Genomic DNA, 26721 nt, shown 5'->3' on the forward strand with positions numbered 1-26721 from the left:
GTAAGCTCGGGAAGAGCCAACTAAGTGGATTAGGGCCAAGATGGAGGGAAGGAGATGGAGCAGGATGAGGAGATAGACGAAGTCTGCATCGTTTTTCTCTCCTCGCTGGTAATCGCTGCAGCATCAGGTCCTCTTCTCCCAGACTTCTCAATTTGATTTGATTGGCTGATGGGGGAAGAATGGCATTTAAGAGAAGCCAAGTATGCAGCCTGAGTGTCTCTTATTCCCCTATGTCAGTAAGCCGAGCAAGGGGTGAGGAAAAAGGTTGAACACATGTACAACATTTCAGTACTGTCATTTAAAAAATTAACCCATTACTGGCATTTGAGGAAATCAGTACTGTAAGGTAAGTGCTGACTTTTTTGAAAATCAGTTTTTCCTAATTGGATTCTGCAAACTACAGAATGGTGAAGGTACAACTGTCAAAATATTGTTTTCCTATTAAACCAAAAATTTTAAAATTATATAGAATGATCCAGGCAGCAGCAAAGTTATAGGGTTTGTAAAGAACAATTTCCATGCTGATGTTGGAGAGAATTTATTTGATGATAGTGCTGCTATTTTACTAATTTACAATCTAGTTTGTAAATTAAATAAATACTAACAAGAGTCTACAGACATGCTAGCAGTTCTGTGAGGCTAGACTTACGCACAGTGGTGCTTTGTGTTAAATGCTATCCTCAGCTTGCCAACATGCTCACAAAGACAATGCTTACATTGGGGGTTTAGGGGGAACTATTGGCATAAATGAAATATATTCATTATTATGTTTTCATTTTGTAATCACCTGAAACTAATAGTTGTTGTGTTTTCGTTAGCTTAGAATGAGCCCTTCATATCCACATCGTATCTACGCCAACCATGTTGCACCGTCATGTTTCTAATTCCTACACACTGCTCCTAAATTTAAGGAATCAGCAAAGTGATTTCAAATCATCCTGAGGGTAACGTGGAAATCTATAACAAATTTCATAATAATCCACCCAACAGTTGATGACTTGACTCAAAATAACAAAAGTCAAAAATTATGGTTCATCCTCTGGGACATTGTCATCCCCACATCCTTATATGAATACCCACCACTACTACTACTACCACTGCTGCTATCAGTAGAAAACAATATAGTGATTTAGTTTCGTAAGCTCTAACTTCTAATTACATTTTATAGGCCCAGTCTTGTCTAAAGACCCTATCCCTTACCAACAACTAATTATTTTGCAGTGGTGAAAATTAGTTAAGAGCAGACCTGGCAGAAAATAAGCCATATGAATGCTAATGATATTCAGAGGGTTTTTACATGGTCGTGTTGTTTCATGCCCGCTTGACTCATTTATCCGCTGTGTGTCTGTGTTTCTCTCAGTGCCATCCTGGCCCCCCTGCTGACAGAGCTAATGTGCTGAGAGTTTTAAGCTCTCCGTCTCCTCACAGACTGGAACAGACTGGAACTGAAAACATTCCTGGTGTTTATTAGCATGTTGCAGAGAGTAGAGATAGGAGGGTCGATGCAGTTTTTATGACTTCTTTCATGTTTCTGTAGGTGGTCTGTTTGTGGTTATATCATGACAGCCGGAGCAGCAGAAGCTCTTTGTAATTTTCCATCAAATGGCAATATTTCTGCTACACAAAATATGCAACTGTAGTGAATATGAATATTAATTCTCTCAAACTTTTCAAAAGATCACTTGATATTTTTTTTAAAGAACAAACATGCTAAAATCCAAGAAAATATTTCAGTGGGATAGTTTTACAGTTTTTTAGTTGTGCGTGTAAAGTGTTATTTTATTAGAGAATTTTATTTCATGTGATCCTTTACCTATATACATCTATCATCAGCATTTCTCTCATAAAACTGGTTATGTGTACTTTGTGGCACTTGTGTGTGCACACTATTTAGAAATCAGAGAATAATGTAAGCCTGAAAACTCGGAAATCTGATTTTGAGAATGTGACACTGAAGTGACCAAAAAAATTACAATGGTTCTGGATGTCTGAAAGCCTCAAGCCCCATTACCGATCCTGATACTGATCACAATACGCAATATTTACACTTTGCATTCATGTGTTTTTCCCCATACAGATAGGATGTTCAGATACTGATGTTAATGCAAAGTGTAAATGGGTTAAAACTTTAGGGTCATACTTATAAAAACTTTAAACCAAACCGAGCAGGCAACTATGACATTTTCGCAAATATTTAGAAAAAAAATAAAATAGAAACTTAAGTAAAGTAAGTAAATGCAAAACAAATTGTTAGAGGGGAACTCCCCTTATATTACACATTGATAACTTTCCAGAGTTGTAAACTCTTGTCTGTGAGTATCACAAACTGTTTGTTGTTGTGCAGTGTTGTGGCGTTTGTTAAGCCTTTAAACACATTAATCTATTACTCCACCTGGACTTCCTGGATCGTATTTCATTGTCTCACCAGGACCGTAAACAACACACCCCCACCAATGCAGTTTTCACTCTTAAATCCCCGCTTACAGGTGCATTGTGGGTATTGTAGGTGCCAGTTTTTGACAAGGAAGAGGAATGCTTGTAATAAAAAAGATGATATCATTGGTTCTGCTGCATTGATTTTGACCCTTAAAAATTTTTTTTTTTTTTTTTTTTTTAATTGTCCATTGTGACTCTGACAATGAAACAAAGTGCGACGGAGTAGTATTTTAACAGAACAGGAAAGGAGAAAAAATCATACTGCAACAGCTGATACATAAAACTAAACTCATTTATGCAAAAAAAAAAAAAACGAATTAAACTGTAATCGAAACATACTCATTAAAACGTGGAAATCGCAAACCTTCAATAACCCTGATCTGTACTTGCAGTCACACTCCCTCCTGGGGGACGGACTAATTAGACCCTGAATGGCTTACATTGGCTAAATCCGACTGTGACAAAGGTTTGTAGTTGTAGTGGGCAGGGCAGATAGTGAAAAGTCTCTGTGGCCTCGAGGCGTGTCCATCTTACAAGGAAGAACAGATGCTTCTCCTCTGCTCCCATTTTGGAGCCTCCAGTCTTTTTGTGTCTTGATTATCCACGTAGGGTGACTTTGACTTTGGGAGCTGTCACCACTATTTTTGAATTACAACAAAGTTTTCTTTCGTGTCCTTTTGCAGAGTGAAGGTGAGAGGATGGGAGGTATAAGCCTGGATCAGGGGGAGAGGGAGAGAAAGAAAAGAGGGAGGCAGATGATGGATTAACTCCTAGTTTCATGGGACTAGCTGGGGTGTGTGATTTTGTGATGAATGATGTGAGGTGTGATGCTCTGTAAATATTATTCTCCAGTTCACATGGCCACCGCAGAGCAGAGTAACACAGTCTCCCCACGTATTCTCCATATTTTCTACCCACGGTTGAAAACTTCCTCGTCTATTCTGTTTCATGAGGAAAACTGCTTTGCACTTGAACACTGCCTCCTTTTTCCCCTCATGAATGAAATATACAATCCATGATTGATGTGTGATGAGGAAAACATGGAAGCAGTTGCTCATGTGTTGTCATCAAAGACAGGAAACCTTCATGCGTGGTCCCTCCCACCCCGTTCAGACTCCTCCTCTCCGAGTTATCTCCCTCAGAGGCAGCTGAGGCTCGGAAACAGATCACTTTTTAAATCATTCATGAGCACTCCCCAGAAAAGAAGGGCATGCAGAAAGCTGAGGGACCGCAATGAGGAATGTGTCATTGTTCCTCTCATATGCGATGATTTATGACACAACGGTTGTAACTGATTTGATAATCACAGTTTATTTCCCCTCAGAAGGGAAGAAAGTTAAAGTCAGCGATTTCGCCTGTTTTCCTTTCATTCCCCATCTTTTGTTTCACAGATGAACGTCTTTTTTTCCATCCCCACCCTCTTCAATAGATTTTTCTTTTCTTCCTGCACCTTCCCACCCCGCCTCTTACTCATCCCATAAATATCCTTTTAAATTCACAAATACAATAAAGAATTCTCCCTACTAGCGCCTGCACTGTGCCTTACCCAGCATCTGGTGAGAGGGGAATCTCTTGATACCGCAAGCGTGCTTTAAAGCTGAAAAGCATGCTGGGAATTGTAAGTGGGAGAACATGAGGTAGAGGGAGGGTGTCCTTGGAAAGATGGTTTGTTCTCAGTCAGCCACATCAATTAGCATAGCATTATTACAGGCATGGTGTGTTCAAAAACACACCGCGCCTTTACTGCGGGACTGGCGCTGTCATTACTAGCATGTAGATGGGGACAGATAAACAACTCATCAACTGGTGTCTGAACACGAGAGACAGAAAATAAGCCCATGTGTTTGACAATTAGAAACACACTGTCTCATACTGCGATCAGACAGTTTTTGATGTTGGAGACTTTTACCGCAGCATTGTCCCAAAATGGGCCGTGGAGGGACGAGAGTCTGCATGTTTTCAGTCCAACAGAACAGGAGCTGTCCTGATGTCATGGTGATCACTGATTATACTGGAGAGACTTTTGAATCAAATCTTGAGTTGTACTACTGAGCAAGTAAGGAGCAAATCAGGAAGTGATAATTAATGAATAATTAACATGTAGTTCGTGAACAACAATGAATCACAAAAATGAAGGACAATATTTGATCATTATAAGTGACTTGAGACTTGATAACAGACTGCGATGCATGGTAATTGACGAAACAATCTAAACTCAAGATCCATTCATTCGCTTGTTCCGGTGCTTTCAGCTATTTTTCCAGCAAAAAAATTGTGACAATTTGCTGCTTACCATCAGTCTTACACGATACTAAACTCTTGCAATGACAGACAAATAAAACAACTTCAAGGCATCACTTTGGGCCTTAAGCAGCCAGTATATGTCAGCTTCGGACACCTCCTCCACCCACACCATTTGTAACATTAGATTTGGGAGGGGAGGGGTTATATAACTCTTTGAAACCAACAATCTGATATTCACAAAGACCTTGTGCCGTGATTGCCCAGCTGCGTGGAGGAGAGAAAGGAGCCCGGGTTTGAATTTCCCTCTCTAGCTCTCTTTTTTCAGTCTTGACACAACTACTGTGTATTTCAGTCACTTTTCATGTGAACTGTAACGATATGAAGTCTCACCTTTCTCTGACAGTCGGCTTTTCACTCCATCTTCCAACAACTATAAACAAATTTATAGCTGATTAGTTTAAATTTGATTTCTGATGTGGTTGGACAAAGTCACCAGTGCAAAGTTTGCATAAAGTTTTCCCCACAATCATCATGCATTTTAACTGAAGTGAATTGCCAAAGTATGGTGTGATTGGCCAGCACTAGTGTTTGGATGAGTCCTGCACTTGGCCCTCAGTGACACATGTTTGAAGACCTTTGCTTTATTGTCCAGCAATTAATTTGCTGGATAATAAACATATTCACAGTTAATAAAAAAGTATGGGGTCCTTCAATAACTACAGCTCCTTATTAAGTCTGAACAAACCCGAGGTTGTTCCATTAATTGCTAAATAATGCTGGGCATTTGCTACACAAGAGAATCATTATGTGTTCAGGTCAGATCTAATCTAACCTAGAATCTAATTTCTAAACCATTTCACCACAAGTAATTCATTTATATATAGATTATTAAGCAAAATATCATAATTACTGAATAAGCGAAGCAGTTTCTGCTACAGCTCAGAGCACTGGTAAACACAAAGACCCTCAAGTTTGAGTCCTTGAACTAATTGTCTTGCTAAGTGCACTGGTGCGTTTTGAAGCCCTCCTCTCCCCCTTCCCCTTTCTCCTCCTCTGGCCCAGGGGTGGGGTAGCTCTCTTCTCGCTATGACTAATGATGTTCTCTCAGTCTCAAGGTTTTAGCAGGATAATTATATTAACCCCTGTCCTCTGGCTGATCCCAGCTCAGCTCCTCTTCCCCAGGCATCCTCCCCTTCACACTCTCACCGGAATTAGACGCTAATACACACACATGGGTATACAGCAACGCACATTACAGTTGTACACCAATGTGTGTTTTGTGTTAGCATGAGTGCATGTCTTTGTGTGCGTCCGTGCGTGCGTGTGTGTGTGTGTGTGTGTTTGTGTAAGTTTTGGTGACTTTTAGGAGACTTTTTCCAGATTACTTTATAATTTAAACTAAGAAAATGGAAACAAGTTTGTAAAGTAATGGTGGTTGTGTGGAAAATTAGGTGCATGGGTGAAGATGGGTGAAGGCCTGCGGGTGTGGGTTTGCAAATGTGTTTGCGTGCTGATTTATAATAAAATGCCTTCACACATCAGAGGTTCAAAAGTGTGTTGTGTCTCTGAAGTTCATATGGCGGGCATATTGTCTCAGGGAGAAGCTACAGATGTACAGAGTGTATTCTGTTCTCCACTCCAAAGTTTTTCATTCTGATATATACACACAACAGACGTAAAGATCCTACAGAGATCCATATCACCCCGGGGGTCTGAAGACTCTGTGGGGGGGCCAAACAACAGGAAGAACCTTCCACCAAACCCCATGTCGTCCCAGAGTTTCTGTCTCTTCATCACTTTTTCATTCCTCCCTTTGCATCCCATTCCTCCTTTACTTGTTCTTCATCTTTCATATCTTAAATAAGAGGACGTATCCACCCACACCCCCACCCCCACCCCCTCCAACTCTCACCCAATTTCCTCTCTCCCCAGGTGTCTTTGCTGTAGTGTTCATTAAAACATATTCAGCAGCAGTAAGGACTCTGCAGGGAGGTTATACTCTAATATCCAGCACAGTTACACAGTGATCTCAGGGCAATCAGGCCTGGATGGAGCAAGGCCGGACACTCTTTACTCGGAAGAAGCCTTAAGATGAAGTGACATGGCTGCCTCAGTAAGAACTGTGTCAGCTATTCTGAATGCTTCATGCTGCATCATGCTGCATGAATATTACAATGCTGGCATGCGGAGTCTTAAATTACCACCCGCCAAGTGCCAAATGCCAGTAAAATATGTCTGTGTGGATGAATTAATAAGGTTCACCCATCACAGTGGTCAGTGACTTTTGAGAGTGCATCTATTCAAGGGTGAGAACATTCAGCATATGATATTATAGGTTATTAATTATGAAATTAATTTTTTTTTTGTATTTTTTCCACAAAGAAAAAGAAAACGTTGATGTTTTTTTTAATTCAGATTTGGCCAATATGAAGCAGCTGCCAGGCAATAAAAGTGACAAAGTCGTCAAAAGAGAAAAAACACAAATTTAAAAAAACATTTTGCATGCAAATATATAGCTTAGTCTGCTATAGTCGGTTTACTCTCCGTTTTAAACCAGTAGAAGAAGAATTTCACAACCTTTGAATGATATATATTAAGTGATCGAGTGATTGAGTCACTGGCAGCTGTTTGTTGATACATAAAGTGTTGTGCTGAAAAAAGGTATCATATATTTGAATCCATATCAAAAATGAATTATAATTGGCCTTGACATTTATGACAATAACATCTGAATGGCTAATGAAAGAAGCCTTTAAAAAAAAAATGCAAGGAGCACTGGTGGCAGTGTGTTGATTCATGCACCAGTTAGATGGTAAAATACCAACCACGAAGTTAAAGTAACATATCTGTAAGTTTGAAGTGTTATTAGATGTAAAACAATGCACAGCTGTTTACAATACAATGAGCCTGAATCTTACATCTCTGGAAAGTTATTATGGCTGCAATTAGTTTTTGCTGCAACAATCTCAAGGTCTAATCTCAAGAAATAACAAGTATTTATTTATTTATTTCGCCACTGAAAGAACCATTGCTGTGCTTTCCACACAGTGCTAAAAGTGGTGTGAACATGGCCTTATGCACTCTTGGGTCTAGTGTATGCAGTTTGTTTTTATTTTATTTTGAACTTTTAGAAAAAGAATATGCAAAAACACACAAGACAAGTACACACAGGCCAAAAAACTAGGTTGCCAGAGTAGTCCATGCATGCCCACATATCTCCAGTGTCCATAGTGCTGTGACGTACATGTCTGTAGAAGCTGGAAATGTGCATATATTGTCACAGTCCGCAGATGTAGAAAGAGAATGATTTAAGATAACTCAAATACAATGTAAATTAAGCCAGACTAAAGAGGGGCACCTAAATAAAAATACTCTACTTACTTGCAGCTGATTGAGTGACATAATCAGTGAAGGGACCAAATCTTAACAAGCCAGATGATCTACTCCAAATAGACAGGAAGCCATATCACTGATACCATATCATGTCACTATTTAAGTTAACAATAAAGTTATTTACAAATTGTGTCTCATCCTCATACACAAAATATCACTGGAAACAGCCAGGGTGACAAAATCCTTTGAAAGCTGCATATTAATTACCGCTGCAGTTTGAAAGGCCAGCAGAAACAGTAAATTTCACACAGCTGGCAAGTGACCCACACCTGTACTGTTCCAATATATAGCTTGCTCTCTCACACACACACACACACACACACACACATACACACACACACACATAGACACACACAGCGTCTCTGCTGCACTCATGAGAACAGTCCTCTGAGGTCTGGGCAGGAGAACAGGATGTGCCCAGGCTCCATTATTTAGTTTTTTGTGCATACACTACATACTTCAGAGAGCAGGTAGCTCAAAGTGGGCCTGACTGTGCCTGCTGCTCTTTACATGACCCAACCTGACCAATCAGAGGGCTGCCTTCAGGTCTGAACGCCAGCTAGGCAGCACGCAATAGCCATTTACTGTATCCTGTGTAAATAATTTACTCGTACGCTTAGTCTCACAGAGTCTCGCTCACTCTTTCTCTTCTATCTCTATATCCATCCCTCTATCTGGTGCATGATCCCAAACTAAAAGACACACTTTTTAACTGAGCAAACTGTGCTAATATAATGAATCATCCCACATACACACCAGGGAGGTCACACATCCCCATGCACTGCATAGTAGAGATACACACACACACACACACTACAAACACACACAGGGTGTTGATTGCAAAGACGGTCAAGGTCATTCCTGTGCTTTGAATAATTTAAGATTTCTTTTTGCTGGACATTTCACTCCACTTTTTTTTTTCCAAAACATTGAGTGACCTCTTGACATTGAGCATATTTAGCGAGTGCATGTACTTATATGTGTGTGTGTGTGTGTGTGTGTGTGTGTGTGTACTGTGCCAGAAAGAATGGGACACCCCAAACACACAGTCCCTCAGGCCTGTCCCTGGCTCCCTTAGATGCTCCGGTAGAGTGTTTTCTTCCTTTTGGGATATGCCCAAAAAAAGACTGAAAACAGAGATGAGAAAGAGATAGAGGGAGAGGAAAAGAGTGGAAGAAGGGGGTGAGGCAGGAAATGTATCTAAAACATTCATGGTCTTTTGCTGTCGACAACTTTAATTAGACATGACAGATGATGAGCCTGGGTGGAGTGATTTGTTTAAAAAATGTCATCAGTTCTGTTATTAATGTGAGAGAGTGACCAAAGTGTGTGACAGAAATATTGTGGTTATGAAAAGAGGCAGATTGTAATTCCTCCTCACCACATGATTGCAGGGGAGGTCAGTTATAGATTACCTGTTTAGTCTAGAGCGAGAGAGAGGGAGCATACGTGTTAGAGAGAGGATGGATGGTGGAGAGAGAGGAAAAGAAAAAAAGGTGAGGTGCCGTGGTGTGGGGAGGAGAGGGAACGTTTGAAGAGACTCATGCCGCTCCCCTGCCACGGGAGACTGCACTCGAGGAAAATCGATCCTCTCCCTTCAGAGAAAGAAATTTATGAAGCTGGAACATAAACGCAGTCATGTCCAATTAGCTGCTCTGAATTTACGAGGCGAGGCGGGGGAGGAAGTGGGACGGGATGTGGTGATAAAGACTTCAGCAGAAGCCAATAAGGCATGCTGCTGATCAATGATCCCAGCTTCATGCAACTCCCACTCCTCACTTGGTCGCTCAGGATACACTGTGTTGAAGAGCTATGGTTTTTTTGTTTTGTTTTTTTTTTGTTTTTAAATAATGAGGCTACCCTCTACCAATCTGATTTTAATTTATGAACATACTAAAGATCACCTCCAGACATGTTTTAAGAAATACAAAAATACTCTGCTTTGAATTATAATTTGCAGCTGTTACAGTTCTTCTACAAAAAAGTTCAATTGCCGACTTAAAAATACATCTACTTCTTCTCCCTCACTGAAAATCCAGACTCTATGAATATGCAAGTATTTTTCATCTGAAAAGTTTAGCGAGTAGACACAGGATGTCGCCTACTTCACTAAAAAGTCCATTCTGAGTTTAAATGTGCTGGAGGCTTCACATTTCCAAATCCGACTTGTGTGAGTTGCACACTTAGACTTTCCCACTAGTTGCCACAAAATGATGCTCAAACGCACACGTCTTAAATTTAGATTTAAGGTGAGCACAGGGAAACCGCCTCAAGCAGATGAACATGAAAACACAGTTTAATGTCGCACTCGGCACATACAGCACTGAGTGAATTTGGGACGGATCAGAGGTATCAACTTTTGCAGTGCTCTACATCCTTCAGCACGGTGAACGCCAAATATCCACTTCAAGTAACAATAAGCAAAACACATTCTCGAGTGGACTCTAGATACAAAGAACCTACAAAAAGGTGCAACCTCAGAACTTACCACGAGTTGAATCAAAACTTCCAACAAAAATCATTTATTACAGACTTCACAAATGTAAGGTTAATTTGCTATTCGACTATTGTAATTTGCTGTCCATTTTTCTTCTAGTTTACCAATCCAATTAATTTTCTATACAACTCATTTGCAACCGTTTTGTTTTCCACTAAAGTATCCAACCCTGCAGTATAAGATCATATGAAAAGCAACAACAGTAATATTAAACTTTTTAATGGATATGTTTAGGCACATGCAGCACTTGGTTAAGTTTCTGGAAACATCACACTCTTGCTTTAAAAAGTCCACAGTAACTTGGAGTACTAGACATAGCGGTTTATTGACATCTAACCAATACCATAATCTTTTTCCAACCTTAACCAAAGTGCTTTTGTTGTAGAAACCCAATCACATGCAGGACTCAGAATGCAAACCCTGGTCTCTGCTGTCAAACACCTGCGCATTGCACGTTCTACCGTCCACAGTCCACAGTAGTGCAGGATATAAATGTAGAAATTCATTCACTTGAAAAAATTGCTTTTCTGCAGCAATGAAGTTGTTCAACACAATATAACTGGGACAAAAAGTATTAGTCCTATATGAATGTACATTGTAGAAAGCAGGGTTAATTTTATTCATCCCAAGCATATGTATATGGACCATCAGTCAGTCCTGGTTTGGATGTTAAGTCTTTTTCTGTTTGACAAAAGCACAGACACTCATTGCCCATTAGGCTCTCACTCTACTATTACTCCGGCAATCTGTGTAGCCGGTTGTGTGTTTTGTGGTATCAAGGGAAGGAGCTGTTGCGAGTACCAAGTGGGCCCTCTCAGTGACGGCTGATCGAACACAGAGTAGAAGAGGAGGGAGAACTCCTGCTGGGTCAGAGCCGCATCGATGCAGTCTGTCATCACAGGTTAGAGCACGTCAATGCGGACCCTCCTCCTGCTCCTCCTCCAAGCCTCACCGCCGTAGTCAGAGAGGCAGGCAGACTGACAGGGCTTTGACACAACTGCCCTACTCCCTGCTGTACTGACTGCTCAGCCCCCCCACATTGTCTACACCCCCCTTTTTTCTCCACCAACCACTCCTCTCAAACACATGTCCACAACCCAATTTAACCAATGCAGTCCTCAGTGAGCACTGGTGCAATGGGCTCTAGCAAAAGAGCTAAAGGGGTAAAGCTACACAGATAGACAGAACGGGAAAGATGGAAATAAAGAGAGATGGAGGATAAAATGGGAAATCAGAGAGGAAGAACAAAAGCAAAGACCGGAGGACTGGAACGGCTACAGTAGATGGAATTTGGGAGCAAATGTAAAAAATACAGTGGGAGGAGAGTGCAAAACAGAAAATAGAGAGGGAGTGATAGCTGTGTCCCCGGAGAGGAATAGAGGCATAGGCGTCGACTACAGTAAAGAGACAGATAAAGCCCCATTAACTGCTGCTTCCAGCTGCTTTCTCAGGCTCTGCCACCACATGACTCCCCCTTGATGTTTGTTTATCTTTCTTCTTATTTATGCCCCTAATTGCTGCGTCGCTGCTGTCTAAAACAGGCAATCCTCGTATCATTAAATACACAGGGCCGACATGACTTCACAGAGACAGACTGCATGGAGAATGGACAGAGATACACGCACACGAAACCAGAAAAGCTTGTATAGCGATACAGACAGACTGACAATTACTTTAGCTGTCTACTAGATAATTACCACATACATGTATGATGTTACTGTTCATGGTCTTACATGTACCAACCCCTGTTTCCAAAAGGTTTACCTTTATATCCTACTGGATGATTCTGCCTTACATGTCCTGGAGGAAACTGCTGTAATTGCTGCCTGGATTATGTTTATTGGTAACATTTTTTCTGTCCACAATATGCAACTTCTTGTACCATTCAGAAGTCGTAGAGAGGTGGTCATGGTGATTATTAGCAATACATCACACAGGGCTTTCATATTGGAGAGCAGGTTTCATGCCCTGTATCCTTTATCCTGTGTCCTGAGCATGGATAGGTTTTGGTTAAGCTTTTAAGAGTAAAGAGAAAGACAACGTGCATTCTTTAACCTTAACCAAGTGCTTTGAGTCGCCTAAATGCCAGCAATAAAAAAACTGATCATGGTGTAGTTTCAACAAATGTATATTGTACTGTGAGGAAAAATAAAGCAGCATTATGTTTTTTCAAAACATATTGCCGGTGCAAATTAGTATATAAATGTAATATTTAGAAGACAAGGTCGCATGTACACAGATGCAGTGGAAAAAGTAAAGATTTTTAAAGATTTTCTTCATAGTAAAAGGGTAAATATTTTCATTGGTAGTAGAAGAGTTTGCCACTAAAAATTCAAATTTTTCACAAGGAAGTAAAAGGAAGCACCGCATGTATTGGGAGTGATGTGTCTTTAGTCTTATTAATTAAAGCAACAATTCCTCTCAGACCGTGGTTTGGCTACACTGTAAACTGTTGTGTTTATTGTCCACAGCTGTCGATGCAGTGTCATTTCAAGCAGAAATCTGGCACCGGCAGTTACGATATGTGTTGCCAGTTCAACCATCTCAAATCCTCAGTGATCAGGATTATAACTTTAAAGGCATCCTGTAGAGTTTTATTGTAAACAAACAGGTTGTTTGCATTCAGTGTTTCTCACCTAAACACATAGTGTGTGTTTCCCTGAGGTCTAACAAACGCGCTGAATGCATTTCCTTCCTCATGAAACATTTGCAAAGCCGATTTTATATTTTAAGTTCAAAACATGTATTGTTTACATTCATGTCAACTCGCAAGCAGTCTTAATCTCTTTGCCACATGGCTGCCTATCTTGGCCCATTATTGACACCTGTCAGTCAGTAGAATAGTGTGAATCATTTAGCAGGAACCTGTATCACGTCATGTGCATGTGCATCCTCATGCATGTGCACAACACCCACTTAAAACACACCAAAACCATGGCACTTTAGAAACTGAAGAGAGTATGTTTCAGGTAACATAGCCAACAGACTGATAAACAGAAGTATTGACCTATAATTACACCAGCTAATTAAAACACCACCTTGTGTGTGTGTGGTTTCTAATGTAGACTTGAATGCATTTGCATCCCTTATTTCCTCCTGTGCCTAGACTCACTCTCTCTCTCGCCCTGCTTTCTCTTGCCCTTCTTTGTCTTTTCCTCCACTCACCTTCTCTCATTTCATCTCTCTCTATCTCTCTCTCTCTCTCTCTTTCTGAGTAAATAGACAGGGCTGTGATGGATCCAGCTGTCCCGTCTTAACTTCCTTCAGCTCAGAGCAGCTACTCCCACTTTGATGACTATGCAGTGAAGGCAGACATCTTGCACATTAACATATGATTGTGCACATGTATTATTTGTGTGTGGAGGGACTGAAGAGAGGGATCGGGAGAAATCCCACAGCAAGCTGTCATCCGAAAGAGAGGGAGCAGAAGAGACACAGCACTTGAAAAGTCGAAGTGTCACGTCATTCATGTGGAAGGAGTGCAAGGCTAGAAGTACTCCTGGTCTTCCCGGGCCGTACTATGTGGCAGGAGTCGGAAAAGCCGGTCATAGGGATAAAGTGTCCACAAAGTTTCAACCTGCCAGACTGTGCAACTCAAAATGATGATTAGATTAGCATAGGAGTTAGTAAATATTAAGAAGTCAGCGACATTTCAATGGGGTAAATTCATGGACCCAGATGCATCTACTCATGCAGCCTTTAATGTCAGGATATGTCAGTTGTTCAGCTAATTGACAAGAGGAAGGCCATTTCCTCTAGTGCGCTGCAGCTATTAGGCCTGTAGGGCACAAAATGCACAGCAGTATACCTAGAAAATCACTCTGCTCTTCTGTATTGATTTTAAACTACAACTTTTAGATCCTGCACTCAGCGGCGCTTCCACTTTTGAGATGAGACAGATGAGATTTATCACTGAAGATGCAGGAGATCAGAAGCAGTGATATGTTCAGCGCTGTCAGTCACTCAATGCGGGCATTAGTCACCGTGCCTCTGCTTCTCTGATCTGTTGTCTGTCATCGCCGCTCTCAGATAAATGCATCACAATCACACCAAGTAGCACCACACACACACACACACACACCTGTCTCATTTCAAAAACGTTCATGCTCTCTCACAAACGCAGGCACTATTTTCTCCATGAAAAAGAGATGTTCAATTTCCCTCTTTGCTAAGTGGACAGCTCGTGTCCTTCAGAAAGCATGCAGGAAACAAGGCCTTGTCGGTGGATGGATTCTCCCTGGCACATCCTGTCAGCTCGTCCAGGTGATCAGAGAGAAACGTGGGTAATTTATAGGACTGAGAGCAACAGTGTGATATCAGACACAACTCACCATGATCGACTGTCTTCATTTTTGTACTGTGAAGATTACTGGGTGTTTCTTAGTTTCACTCATCGTTATTCTGTATGTAAAATAATGTTGTGAAACTAGGGTTTAGGTTGATAGGCTGACAGCATAAACCAAAAAAAAAAAAATATGATGAGAAAGCGCAGATTAGTGTGAGGAAGGAAGATTGAAATAGTCATCTCTCCAGAATACAGGGGCCATTCTTTGAATATTTGATGCAGACGGATAGCTGTTCACTCCAGTGGAACAAACTGGATTGGAGTCCAGTCGCTCATCTGGAAAAGGCTGTAATTTAAAGTCATAGCTGCCGAGTGTCCTTGAGATCCTCATTTCCTTCTCAGCAGAACTTCAACCTCTGGATCAGCCCACCTGGGCCCTGCCCTCTGCTGAGGTTGTAGTGTGTACACACATACACATACACACAGGTTTATGCATGCAAACAAGCTCATACAAACACACACACTCAAGACACTTGAATTTCACCGACGGTAATTGTAAACAATACACAATTGCTCGCAAATGGTAGACTTGGATAGAGCGGGGGTAAATAGATTACCACAATCTTGGACCAACAGTTATTTTGCACTCAACTTTTGGAGTGTGTATAAATTTTTTCAGGTTACACCCTGCTGAATGCTTTGCTAGACTCCTGAATTAATTACAAAGAGGAAACAAAAAAAAAAAAAATCAATGTCATTTATTTTTTGTATTAGAATTAAATTATTGAATTGAAAAGATACTACTTCTTATATATTTATTGTATTGATCATAAGAATATTTATACATCATAATTTCATTAAGTAAAAGCAGCAGCTAATTAATTGATTAGTTTTGTTTTGATTATTCTCTGAATTGTTCTATTAATTGTTTCTTCTATACATTGTCAATTAATAGTGAAAAATCACCAATAAACTTTCTTGGAGCCCAAGGTTACCTTTTTTGAAATTTCTTGTTTTATTCAATCAATTGTCCAAAACCCCAAAGATATTTACTTTTCTATCATATATGATAAAGAAAAGCAAAAGATCCTTGAATTTGAAAAAAAATTAGCTTGGAAAATAAGTGCAATAATGAATAGATTATCCAAAGAGTTGCTAATTCATTTTCTCTAATTGATTATTTGACAACAAAACCTTTGTCTTTTGGAAGAGTTTTCACATTTTGTAAAAATGGCTTTTTGTTATTTCACTCAATCAGGCTGTAAAGAGTAAAGCTGCTGGTGAAATCAAAAACGCCACAGAATCAGATGAACTGGCAATTGTACAAACTGCACTAGCACACATCAAAATGGAAATGGATGCTGTAGCTTTGCCAGTGACTTCTAAGAGAAAACTGAATTTGAGACAAAAAAAAAATAGGGAACTTAACATGGTAACTGTGATATCTTTCTTTATATAAATGCGTTTTTAGCCAATTAATCCTGAAGTCATATTAATTTCTGCTTTTGTCGACATTTTACTGATGCATGCATAGGTGTCTACACTCATAACACCACACATACCACACACACACACACACACACACACACACACACACACACACACACACACACACACAAGGGTTTCACAAGTTTCTTCTGATATTAAGTTTATCTTACTTTTTATTTTATCTTTGTCATTTGTACAGTTTGATTTACAGAATCTGCTCAGTAAACAACATATTATGTACAATGCACGTTTTGTAACATTAATCCTACAGTTCTATTCTTGTTTTTCATCTTTTATCATAATGCAGTTCACCCACAAAAGGTTTATGTTCTGTCTCAGCACCAGACCTTCATTGGTTGATGCTTGCACTTGTCTTTTTAACACTTGACGCTCTTGCAGTTAGTGAGTGATTACAATTTTCACATGCTGCCAGACACTATATCCTTCAACACACACACATCTCACCTCACATGTGTTAAGTGTCTATTTCTATTTCTTTTAAAGGTGCAAGTGTAACCTCCATGCCTCCCAGTGCCTGCTGCAGGATGGGAACCTCCAGTGCCAGTGTGAACACAACACAACAGGCCAGGACTGTCAGCGCTGCAAGAAGGGCTTCAAAGCCAAGTCCTGGAAGGCTGGTTCCTACCTGCCAACACCCAATGGAACCCCCAACACCTGTACGTACCCAGAGCATGTTGATATGTTCCTACTGCGTTCATCCAGCTCATCAATCTGACTCACACGGTTAGATACAATACTGCTGGCTCCTTTAATATTCACTATGGATGTCCGTCAACTTGCTTTATTCCATTATGACCATTCATTTACCTACATACACACGCATGTCACGGGAGGGGCCTAAAGTGGCCACTGAAATTTCCATGTACACCATGAGTGCCTCCGCCCCAACTTAAGTCATGGTAGACACTGTTACAGATTATATCATTATCAGTATCATGTTTGTATGGTAATTTAGAAGCTACAGAGAGCAGCTGGCTAGCTTAGCTCAAAGACTGGAAACATGGGGAAACAGCTAGCCTGCCTTTCTTGAAATATAACCAACCAACACCTCTAATGCTCACTAATTAACACATTGTCTCTCATTACTTCCTGAGATTTCCACAGCAATCTGTCTGTCTGGCAGCTGCTTGGCAAGAAGTGGTCCAGCACATAACAACATCTAAAACATCAAAAATAATTGTCCTTACACTTAAACTAATGAGATATAATGTTAATATGTGAGCTTTAGAGGTGGTAGAAACTGGATTTTGTTACTGTTTGACAGAGCCAGGCTAGCTGCCCCCCAGCCCCAACTTCCAGTCCTTGTACTAAGCAAAGAAACAGCTGCTGACTGTAGCTTCATATTTGACTTACTGGCATGAGAGTGGTATCAGTCTTCTGATTTAACCCTCCCAAAAGGTCCACCTATTCCTTTAAACTGCTTTTAGAATTATTTTTAAAAGGGATTCCTACTTAAAAACAGTCAGCCTTACACTAATTATTTCACAAGATGTGAATACAACACCGACATACTATCACCTTTTGTGGTAAACTTGTCAGCAGACAGTTGCTTACTTGCTCATGCAGCAGATGTGGAACAACATCCGTGTTCCTGGCCACCTGATGGTGTCCAATATTCACTCTCCTTTTACCTCTCATTTGGTCTCCAAACAGACAAACTCCCGAGGGAAATATCTGGCTCTTTAGTTGCTAAATGCTCCGCTATGTTCACCAGCTAATTGCCGAATATTCCTGCCTGCTGTTTGATGCTGTGCAGGTAGTGTACAGAGGGTTTTTTTCTTTTTTTTTTTTTTTTTTACAGCTTTTTTTCACTGAAACAAATGAAAACTCTGCTGATGACAGCAATCAGAGTGAACCAAAACAGAGCTGTAAAACAAAATGAAGAGCCAACAGATACTAAAACGCTCTGTAGAGTTGAGGGTAACTGCAGAGTTGATGACAGTTCTCCACCATGGGAGCTAACTTAATCAATTGTTCATATAAAATATATTGATTTGTGTAGCTTGAAGATATTTAATCTAACAAGATCGGTGGTTGCCCCATTAACTGCTTGTCCTTTTATCTTTTTCTAAGCCCAACTCATTTTATATTATCTAAATGTCCTGCTAGCTGTAATTGCTGGTAGTTCAGAGCCACTAATGTTATGCTAGCATGGTGTATTGTTAGCTGATGTTGGATCACCAATAGCTCCACTACCATAGTGTGCAGTGCTCTGTTAGCTAATGTTTGGAACTATGGAGTAAAGAAAGGGAATATATCCTGCTTTAGCCCTTCTGAATGGCCAGTGAACTGGTCCAAGGGAAATATGTAGCTCTGACTACAGGAAAACTTTCATGGTCACTACACAATAGCAAAGATTGTTCTAAGACATTTACAAAGTTATTTCTTTAATTGTTCATCTTCAGTTTAGTCTGTTCTTTTATTCTCCTCTCATTTTTCCTACTGTAAAGATCCGAAGCTGTCCTCTGAAATCAATAAAGTTAATTTCATTTTTAATCAGAGGTGATGGATCACGGCATTGTATTTTTGTATAGGTTTTCTCATCACTCTGAGGTCCTGAAAAGCAGGAATAAGGAACAGAGTTGAAATGACAGGAGAAGTTGAGGCAAGTTGATCGAGAGACTGAGGTCTCTGGGTTGTCGTCACCTCAGTGCAGGGAGCAGATCAGAGCTGTGTAACAACGGTGGAGTGCATGGGGGGAAATCCTCTTGGAGAGTGTAGCCAGCTACAGTAGCTAGCTATGATAAAATAATAATCTAGGGCAGCCCCTCCCTAGTTTTCTCCTTTCAAACAATCATGGACACACTCACAGGCAGAGAGAGACATACACAGAGAGACACAGACACACAGGGGGATACACACTCACACACACCTGTACCTGCACACTCACTGCAGAGAATGGCTCTATTGTCAACCCTTTTTTTTTTATTTTTTATCATGCTGTTGTTTCCAACCCAGTTCTAATGGTACTGACACAAACCTTCAGAGCCCATGACGACCCTTTTAAACTCCTAAATCCCATTAGCGGAATTTAAAAATTAAAATGTTTGCAACTTTCTCAGTTGAAATGCTACACAAAAATGGCCAAGGCTCACGAAACAGTTTGGTCTCTACAGATTGCATTATGCATGCCAAGCTAAGCTAACTATAAATACAAATCAGGGAAAATATGCCAGAAAGGCAAAAAGTTTTTGATTCAAGCGTAGTGAAGTGGTAGCGCTCTCTTAAAACATACATATGTGATGAGGGCCTCTGAATGTGAGGGAAGGATTAACAGGTTAAATTAGGAAGGCGGTGCAGCCCCAGTAATTACTCCAGGACATTGAGAGGTGGACTACAACAAGCCCATATTTTGCAGAACAGCACTTAAGCTCTCTCTGCCACCTGAGTCTGATGAATGAGGTTGAGTCAAGTCTTTAGGCAAATTGAATGCATAAATAAACAAGTTCTCATCTCCTCTTCCCTTTCTTATTCTCTTTCAGGTACAATTGCTGGTTCCTCCTCCGGTTCTAGTAAGTAATAATGCAAAGCAAAGCAGGAGAGGTGGTACTCCACTATCTCTGTCTTCCTGTCTTGTCTCTCTCCCTTTTGATGTTTTCATTGTTTTGGAAATTTAAGTTTTAACCCCATACTTCACCTTCTGCGCGTCCCCTAAACTCCCCCCTCTCTCTCCTGTGATGTTCAGCTGGCTCTCTAGTCAGTCATTTTTCTTTTCCTGTGTCTCTCCTCTCAGTGCTGCAGTTTGGGCCCTGTGTGCTTCATTATTAATAGGCCTCTCTGTCGCCATGTCCTTTCATCACTGCACATCACACTAACCTGCGCAGGAGGAATTTTTCCACAGTTGTGCTCTTTCTTATTTAGACTAAAGACAGTGGTGTTGATGGATTGAAGAAAGGGCAGATGAGAGAGGGCTGGGTGAGATTGGGCGGTGGATGGAGCACCAAAGAGAGAGAGAGTGAGAGAGAGAGAGAGAGAGAGAGAGAGAGAAAAGACACAGAAAGATAAAGAAATGGAAGAGAAGGATGTGGGCATATGTTAGTGTGTTGTAATGCAGTGTGATTCCGGGTGAGGAGCTCAGGGATGCAGGAATAAAAGGGAATTTGATTAGGGATTCTCTCTGTGGAGAGGCTCTCAGCCTCAGAGCTGTTAGACAGAAACGATCGGCAAAGTGGCAACATCAACCCTGACAGCACTGGGCTTTTCTCCACATGGCCCAACAGTAAAAGGCTGATGCATGGATAGACTGAGCAATTGGACTGCACTGCAGAAGTCTGCTTTTCAAAAAGGTCTCCTCTCACAATTAGATACAACAGTGTGGTTATTTGGAACAATAACGGGTATGATTTATCAAAGAAAAGAATGACGTTTGCCAACGGATTGATTAGGGGTCTAGTGGTTCAGGGTCCCACAGTTTCAGCTTCTGTGCTTTAGTCAAGATTTCTACCTGTGTTGCTGAATAGTCACAATGTCAACTTTATCTAAGACATTTACTGTTCCTGAAGCTGAAGATGAGACAGAGGGTGAAGCTGATGGTGAATCACAGGGTGAAGCTGAAGGTGAAGGTGGACACGAGAGCCAACCACAGAGCACCTCAACTATCTCAGAAGCTGAAGGGTCTCCAGCTGATACCCATGAGCCGTTTGGAGCCCCTCATGCAGGTGCGGAAAAGTAGCTTAAACAGAGCCAGAGGTAGAACGTACAAACTAGATTTAATCAATACTGCATCACCTTTTTACCCCGCTACAGTAGAGTTCTTTGACAGCAGGGCTGGGTGATAAAATGATCTCTACCACAAAAACATTACCACAATATCAATAATAATCTGATGGGTAATTTTCGATAAATGTATCTGTTATGTATTTAGCTCAACCCTCATCTACACAATCTTTATTAGGATACAGCAGTAGGCGTTACGGGATCAATCCAATCAAGGAAAAAAACAAATGTCATTGGAAACATAAAAAAGGATGTCCTCACAATACAAGGAAATTACGGCAAAGAAAGGTCAACACAACATCAGTGATTTGTTAATGGTTTGGATTTCTGATGCTGGATAAACGGAGGAAACACAGCAAACCTTTTCCACCATTGGAAAAGGTAATGTTACCATCCAGCCGAGTACACAGAAAGCCAAAGTCTGCCGTGCCAAACTGCGAACTCAAGCAGTCAGGCTCGATAACAAGCCTCCATATCACCCAGCCCTATTTGACAGTTGTAGTTACTAGTTACTTTGTAGATTAAAATTTTACATAGTGCACACACTGCACTCATTTTTGTCCTGAAAGTGAAAACATCTGTCAGTGTGGTGACATGATTTCAACAGATGCCAACTGGTTTCATTAATTTTGTAGAATATGGTGTAATTTCTCCTTATCCTGTCTTCCTTCATGATTCTCACTTATTTCTAGAAAACTCCTTTAAAGGAACAGTTTGACATTTTGGAAAATATGCTTGTTCGTTTTCTAGTGGAGTTAGATGAGACAATCTATACTACTCTCATGTATGCCCATTAAATACAAAGCTGCAGTCAGCAGCTGTCTTTAGCTCAGCTGAGCACAAACTAAGTGTGCTAAGATAAGCAGTTCTGTTACCGTTGGACAGGGAGTTAGGCTAATTTGCCATCTTCATGCTTAGCTAGGTTACTCAGCCGCTGGATGCAACGTTATATTTAACAGACATGTGAGTGGTATCGACCTCTTCATTCAACTCTTGGCAAGAAAAGTGAATAAGCATTTTTCCCAATATGTTGATCCATTAATTTAAACTAGTTTATTTAACTAGGATACAGGTTGAAATAGTAATGATAATACAGCACGTATACTGCAGTATTATTTTGCTGATGATGCTTTGATATACTTTCCATTAGGACTATTTTTTAGGCTTGACTTTTTTTTTTTGACACTGTTATTTAACCTGAGTAAAGGATCTGAATTCTTCTACCACTGGCAACAGCTGAACAGATGACACAGCAACACCGTAGTGGAGCCTTACTGTGCACCTGTGACAAATCAAATGTGTGAGCCTGTGGATGTGCTTATGGACACTGACTGTGTTTTTGTCTGTATACATAATACATAATTCATCCTGTGACTTCCTGGAGGCCTTACAATGTACATGGGCCGTTTCCCTGACTTTGTATCTCTCTCTGATGTTAAAGTCAGATGGGGGTTGTCCCATCTTGAGAGTGAAGGAATCAAACTATATGGACATTCAGTCTTTATTTGTTCTGACTGACTGATTTTAGGCAACCCGGGCGCGGATGTGAGCAGATTCTGTCAGCCGCTTGAATGTACAGTAAAGTGGTCCTCAAACTCCGGCTTGCCCTGATGCTAAATTTAAACCTGCCATCTTGGTAGGCAGCGGACCTCTCATGTTCCACCAGGAAAGCACTTAGGACGTGGGAGGATTTTGGTACTGCTGTGTTGTCGTCAAAGTTTTTTTATTATTTCTTTCGGCTGAAGGAAATCCATTAAGAGCGTATGCTGAACAGCACAGCACTTTTGACTTTTGTTGTTTGGCTGACATCAGTAGGGGACTCAAAGAATTCACTGATTAGCTGTGATTTTGGAGGGACGGACAGAAGGATTAACGTTGCATAAACAGACTTACAGTCCTTTGTGAGCTTTTTAAAGCCTGCTGTGAAGGACCCAAACATCGCAGAACATAACATGTAGATTTCTTTATGTCTACAGTTGTGTGATCATGTAATTCCTCTGTACATTCATAATCTTGCTGAAACTAACTGTGGCTCCATCTGTAACGACAGACCCGATATTTAGTCAACTTCAGTTAAAATCTTTTTTTTTTAAGCAAAAATATGAAATATTTGCTATTAATAGCTTCGAAAATATGAGAGTTTGATCTTTTTCCTTTTTCAAATCAATAATGGAAGCTCCAAACTATTTTTTAAAAAAAGTAAGAATAACTGGGGAAAAAAGTGACTTTTAGACTATGGATGATTATTATTTGATTATCAGAATTGTTGGTGATTAATTTTCTATTGATCGACAAATGGATTTATCAAATAATCATTGCAGCTTTAATCCATAATGTCATGTTTGAGGTGTTATTTACTTGAAAGCTGTAGTTTATTCTTGTTTGGGGAGAAACATTCACCACCTTTAATTTATAAAATCAAAAAATGTACAATTACTTCACTTATTTTGCATTGTATAGAATTAAAAGTCAGTACAGACTAACAACAGTTCATTACACGCCTGGGACACTAAAAGAAAGATCATACCAGTGTAGAGTTGTATTTGTGCCTTTTTTTATCTCATGGTTTAGGGAAGTGTATTTGGCTTGAACCTGACCCTGATGTGAGAAACCCCTTGTTATCTGCGTATATATAATATATATATATATATATATATGTATGTATGTGTGTGTGTGTGTGTGTGTGTGTGTGTGTGTGTGTGTGTACACACATGTGTGTATGTGTAGATTTATGGCAGACATATGGTGCACTTCAGTGAAACCCATAAATCATCTTCATCCCCTCCTTTTCCTCTCGGGGATCTGAGGTCTTAGGTTCCAGTCTCACAGAGCGGCCCGCCACTACTGTTTGTACACGCACACACTGACGCACACACTGACGCACACACTGACATACACACTCTGACACATACACTGACACACACACACTGACACACACACACACTGACACACACACACTGACACACACACACACACACACACACACACACACACACACACACACAGATATGCTCACAGGTTTTATCATATAATGTGGCTGAGGGTCCTGTGACATGAATAACCAGATCATATTATAATATTAGTTATCTGGAATAATACAACCTGGAACCTCAGTTTTCTCCTCCGACTCTCAACTGCTTTCAAAGAATCACTCAAAGCTTGTAAGTTATTTTAAAATATTAGAAGCAGCAATACAGTAAAATTAGAAAAAGTTGACTTAATCTTTGAACTGTGTAGAAGAGAGTTAAAGCAACCTGGGGTATTATTTTTCAGTTTTTCATCCGAATAAAAGTTGGTTATATAAATCATATTTTCAGTACCTTTTCCAGGAATATGAAAATGCAAATCCAAGCTTAGCTTTTTTTTTGTGTGGTTTCACTTTAAAATCAATGATAAGTTTGACTGTAGCCTGTGCTGCCCAAGCAGATGCATCTCTATAAACATTACAGCATACTTATAGGTTGGACAGCATGTCATAGTAGTTGTCATGTCCCTGCCCCAGTTAAGTCAGTGAGCATGCTCAGATGAGGATTAGCGATCTATTGGCAAGAGTCTGATCCACAGAGCCGCAGCCCATTGGTCAGCTGCATGGATGGGCGTTTGGCAAGGGGGGAGGGGAGGTCAGAGAAACCAAATCCTAAAACCCCGTCATACATCTACCTATCAAGCCACCGTGACCCCACATGACCCTACTTCATCTTTTAATTCAAAGTCAGATCCCAGGGCTGCAGAGGAGCCCGAGTGCAATTCTAGCAGATGCATAAAGTCACACACTCGAACATACATGCAAAAGGACAAGTATATACAAACTTACACACACTGGTGATCTATCTGTGCACCAACATCATCTCACTCCCGTCTATTGAAATCCTTGCATTTTGATAAAGGTTGAACTTGGCCTCAGACAGACGGAGATTGGATCATGTCTGGAAAATCATGTGACATATTAATAACATCCATGCTGTCACTCAGCCCGCCGCCATTAGGTGTCCTGGCAAACGTTAACTGGTCCCGAATCGCAATGGCTTCATTAGTGTGGAGTTAAATCAATGCCTAGCACTCTGGTAATAAATGATGAGAATGCTAAGACTGACAGGTGGCATTAAACATTATTGTTATCATTTCTCAGGCTGTATTAATACAAGCGACAAATTATCTCATTATATGCAAATGCATCCGTGTGGACGACACTTAAAAATGTGTCCGAGCAGGGAGCACATGAACTACCACTGTATGCTCGCGTAAGTGTATGTGTGTGTGTGTGTGTGTGTGTGTGTGTGTGTGTGTGCCAGAGAGTGTGTCATGGGACAGTTAGTGAGTCCATCTGTACAGACAGACAGGCACATGTTAGAGGATTATATAATGAATGAGATTAGATCGTTGATGCATTGCGTGAGAGAGTGATGGCGCTGTTGTATGGCTGAAAATGACACTAAGACCTTGCCTGCCAACTATTTGTTCTTTCCTTTAAATACAGAGTCCATTGCCTTCAGCGACTCCGTTTCTGGGGTTGGAAACTCACATTTCAGCTTACTAAGGCCTCACCATTTTGAACTAAATGAAGGTAGGCACTTGCAAACTAGGTAGTATGAGACTTCCTGTGTGTAATGTAATTTAGACATGATTGTAGTGTGGCTACACTAGAGGAGAGCTGAGCTGTAAGAGAATGATATTATGTAAACTGCTGCTTTTATTGATGCTGTAGAGCTTTCAGAAAACACCCTGAACCCCAAACCTCCAGACAGCCAGAGATTAAGCCACTAGATCCCACTTCCCTGTGCCTTCTCCATCACTGTTTTCCAATGTGGACATGCTTTCCATGGACGTACTTAGTCTTGTTTATAATTATATGTTTTAGGTAACAATTGTTGATCAGTGACCAAAAGAAATCTGATAGTCTGTAGACTGTAAATCTTTATCATCAATTACCATCAGACCAGTAAATGTAAATGGGGTAATTCTAAAAAAATCCTGTTAAAATGTCAAAATATGTACAACATACATATATTGAATGTCTAGCATTGCGATTATAATATTTTCTCTCATTTACTAGCTGTTGAATGAAAAAGTGGCCACCAAATATTTATAGACTCACATTAGTAAGAAATAGTGATGATTAGCCAGGACATCAGAACAGTATAAACAGAGAAGAATAAGTGTTTTCGTGTCATCTCAAAGTTATATTGTGTCAGTGTGCAGGGCTACATGTATAAATCAGTAATTAATTAATTGCTGACGTGAAGGTGCAAAGTGAACATTTTCATTATTCATCAGCGTTCATTTCATCTCTCAGATCTAGACATGACAGAATTCAGTGTGCAAACACATATGCACACAACCATAACCACAACATTGTAAGTGTAAAACAGAGTAATACACTGACAAAGACTGTGTGATTCCCTTTTTACAACCACATTAACAATAGTCACACCTTTAACAATCACTGTGTTTTGCAGAAAAAAACACCACAATTTTCCAGCACTGAAAGGGTTGTGGAACAGCTTTTGAGTTTAGCCTATCTCAGCAGTGTGAAATCACACTTTCATTGTGTGTTCTCACTTCAGTGTGTATGAATGTGCATACTGGTGTGTGTATATGTGCACATTTGAAGGAAAAAAGGAAAGCTCGGCTTTCTTTGGAT

General features: G+C 40.3%; 1 protein-coding gene across 1 annotated transcript in view; it reads left to right on the plus strand.

The window, feature by feature from the left end:
* The window catches only part of ntng2b (netrin g2b), a 67039-nt gene that overhangs the window by 18658 nt on the left and 21660 nt on the right, over nt 1–26721 (plus strand). Inside the window, exons 4-5 of the mRNA XM_056403512.1 lie at nt 16848–17020; nt 19847–19876. Coding sequence (XP_056259487.1) covers nt 16848–17020; nt 19847–19876 — 203 coding nt within the window. The remainder of the gene's footprint in view (nt 1–16847; nt 17021–19846; nt 19877–26721) is intronic.

Source organism: Seriola aureovittata, chromosome 18 (genome assembly GCF_021018895.1).
Source record: "Seriola aureovittata isolate HTS-2021-v1 ecotype China chromosome 18, ASM2101889v1, whole genome shotgun sequence".
NCBI lineage: Eukaryota > Metazoa > Chordata > Actinopteri > Carangiformes > Carangidae > Seriola > Seriola aureovittata.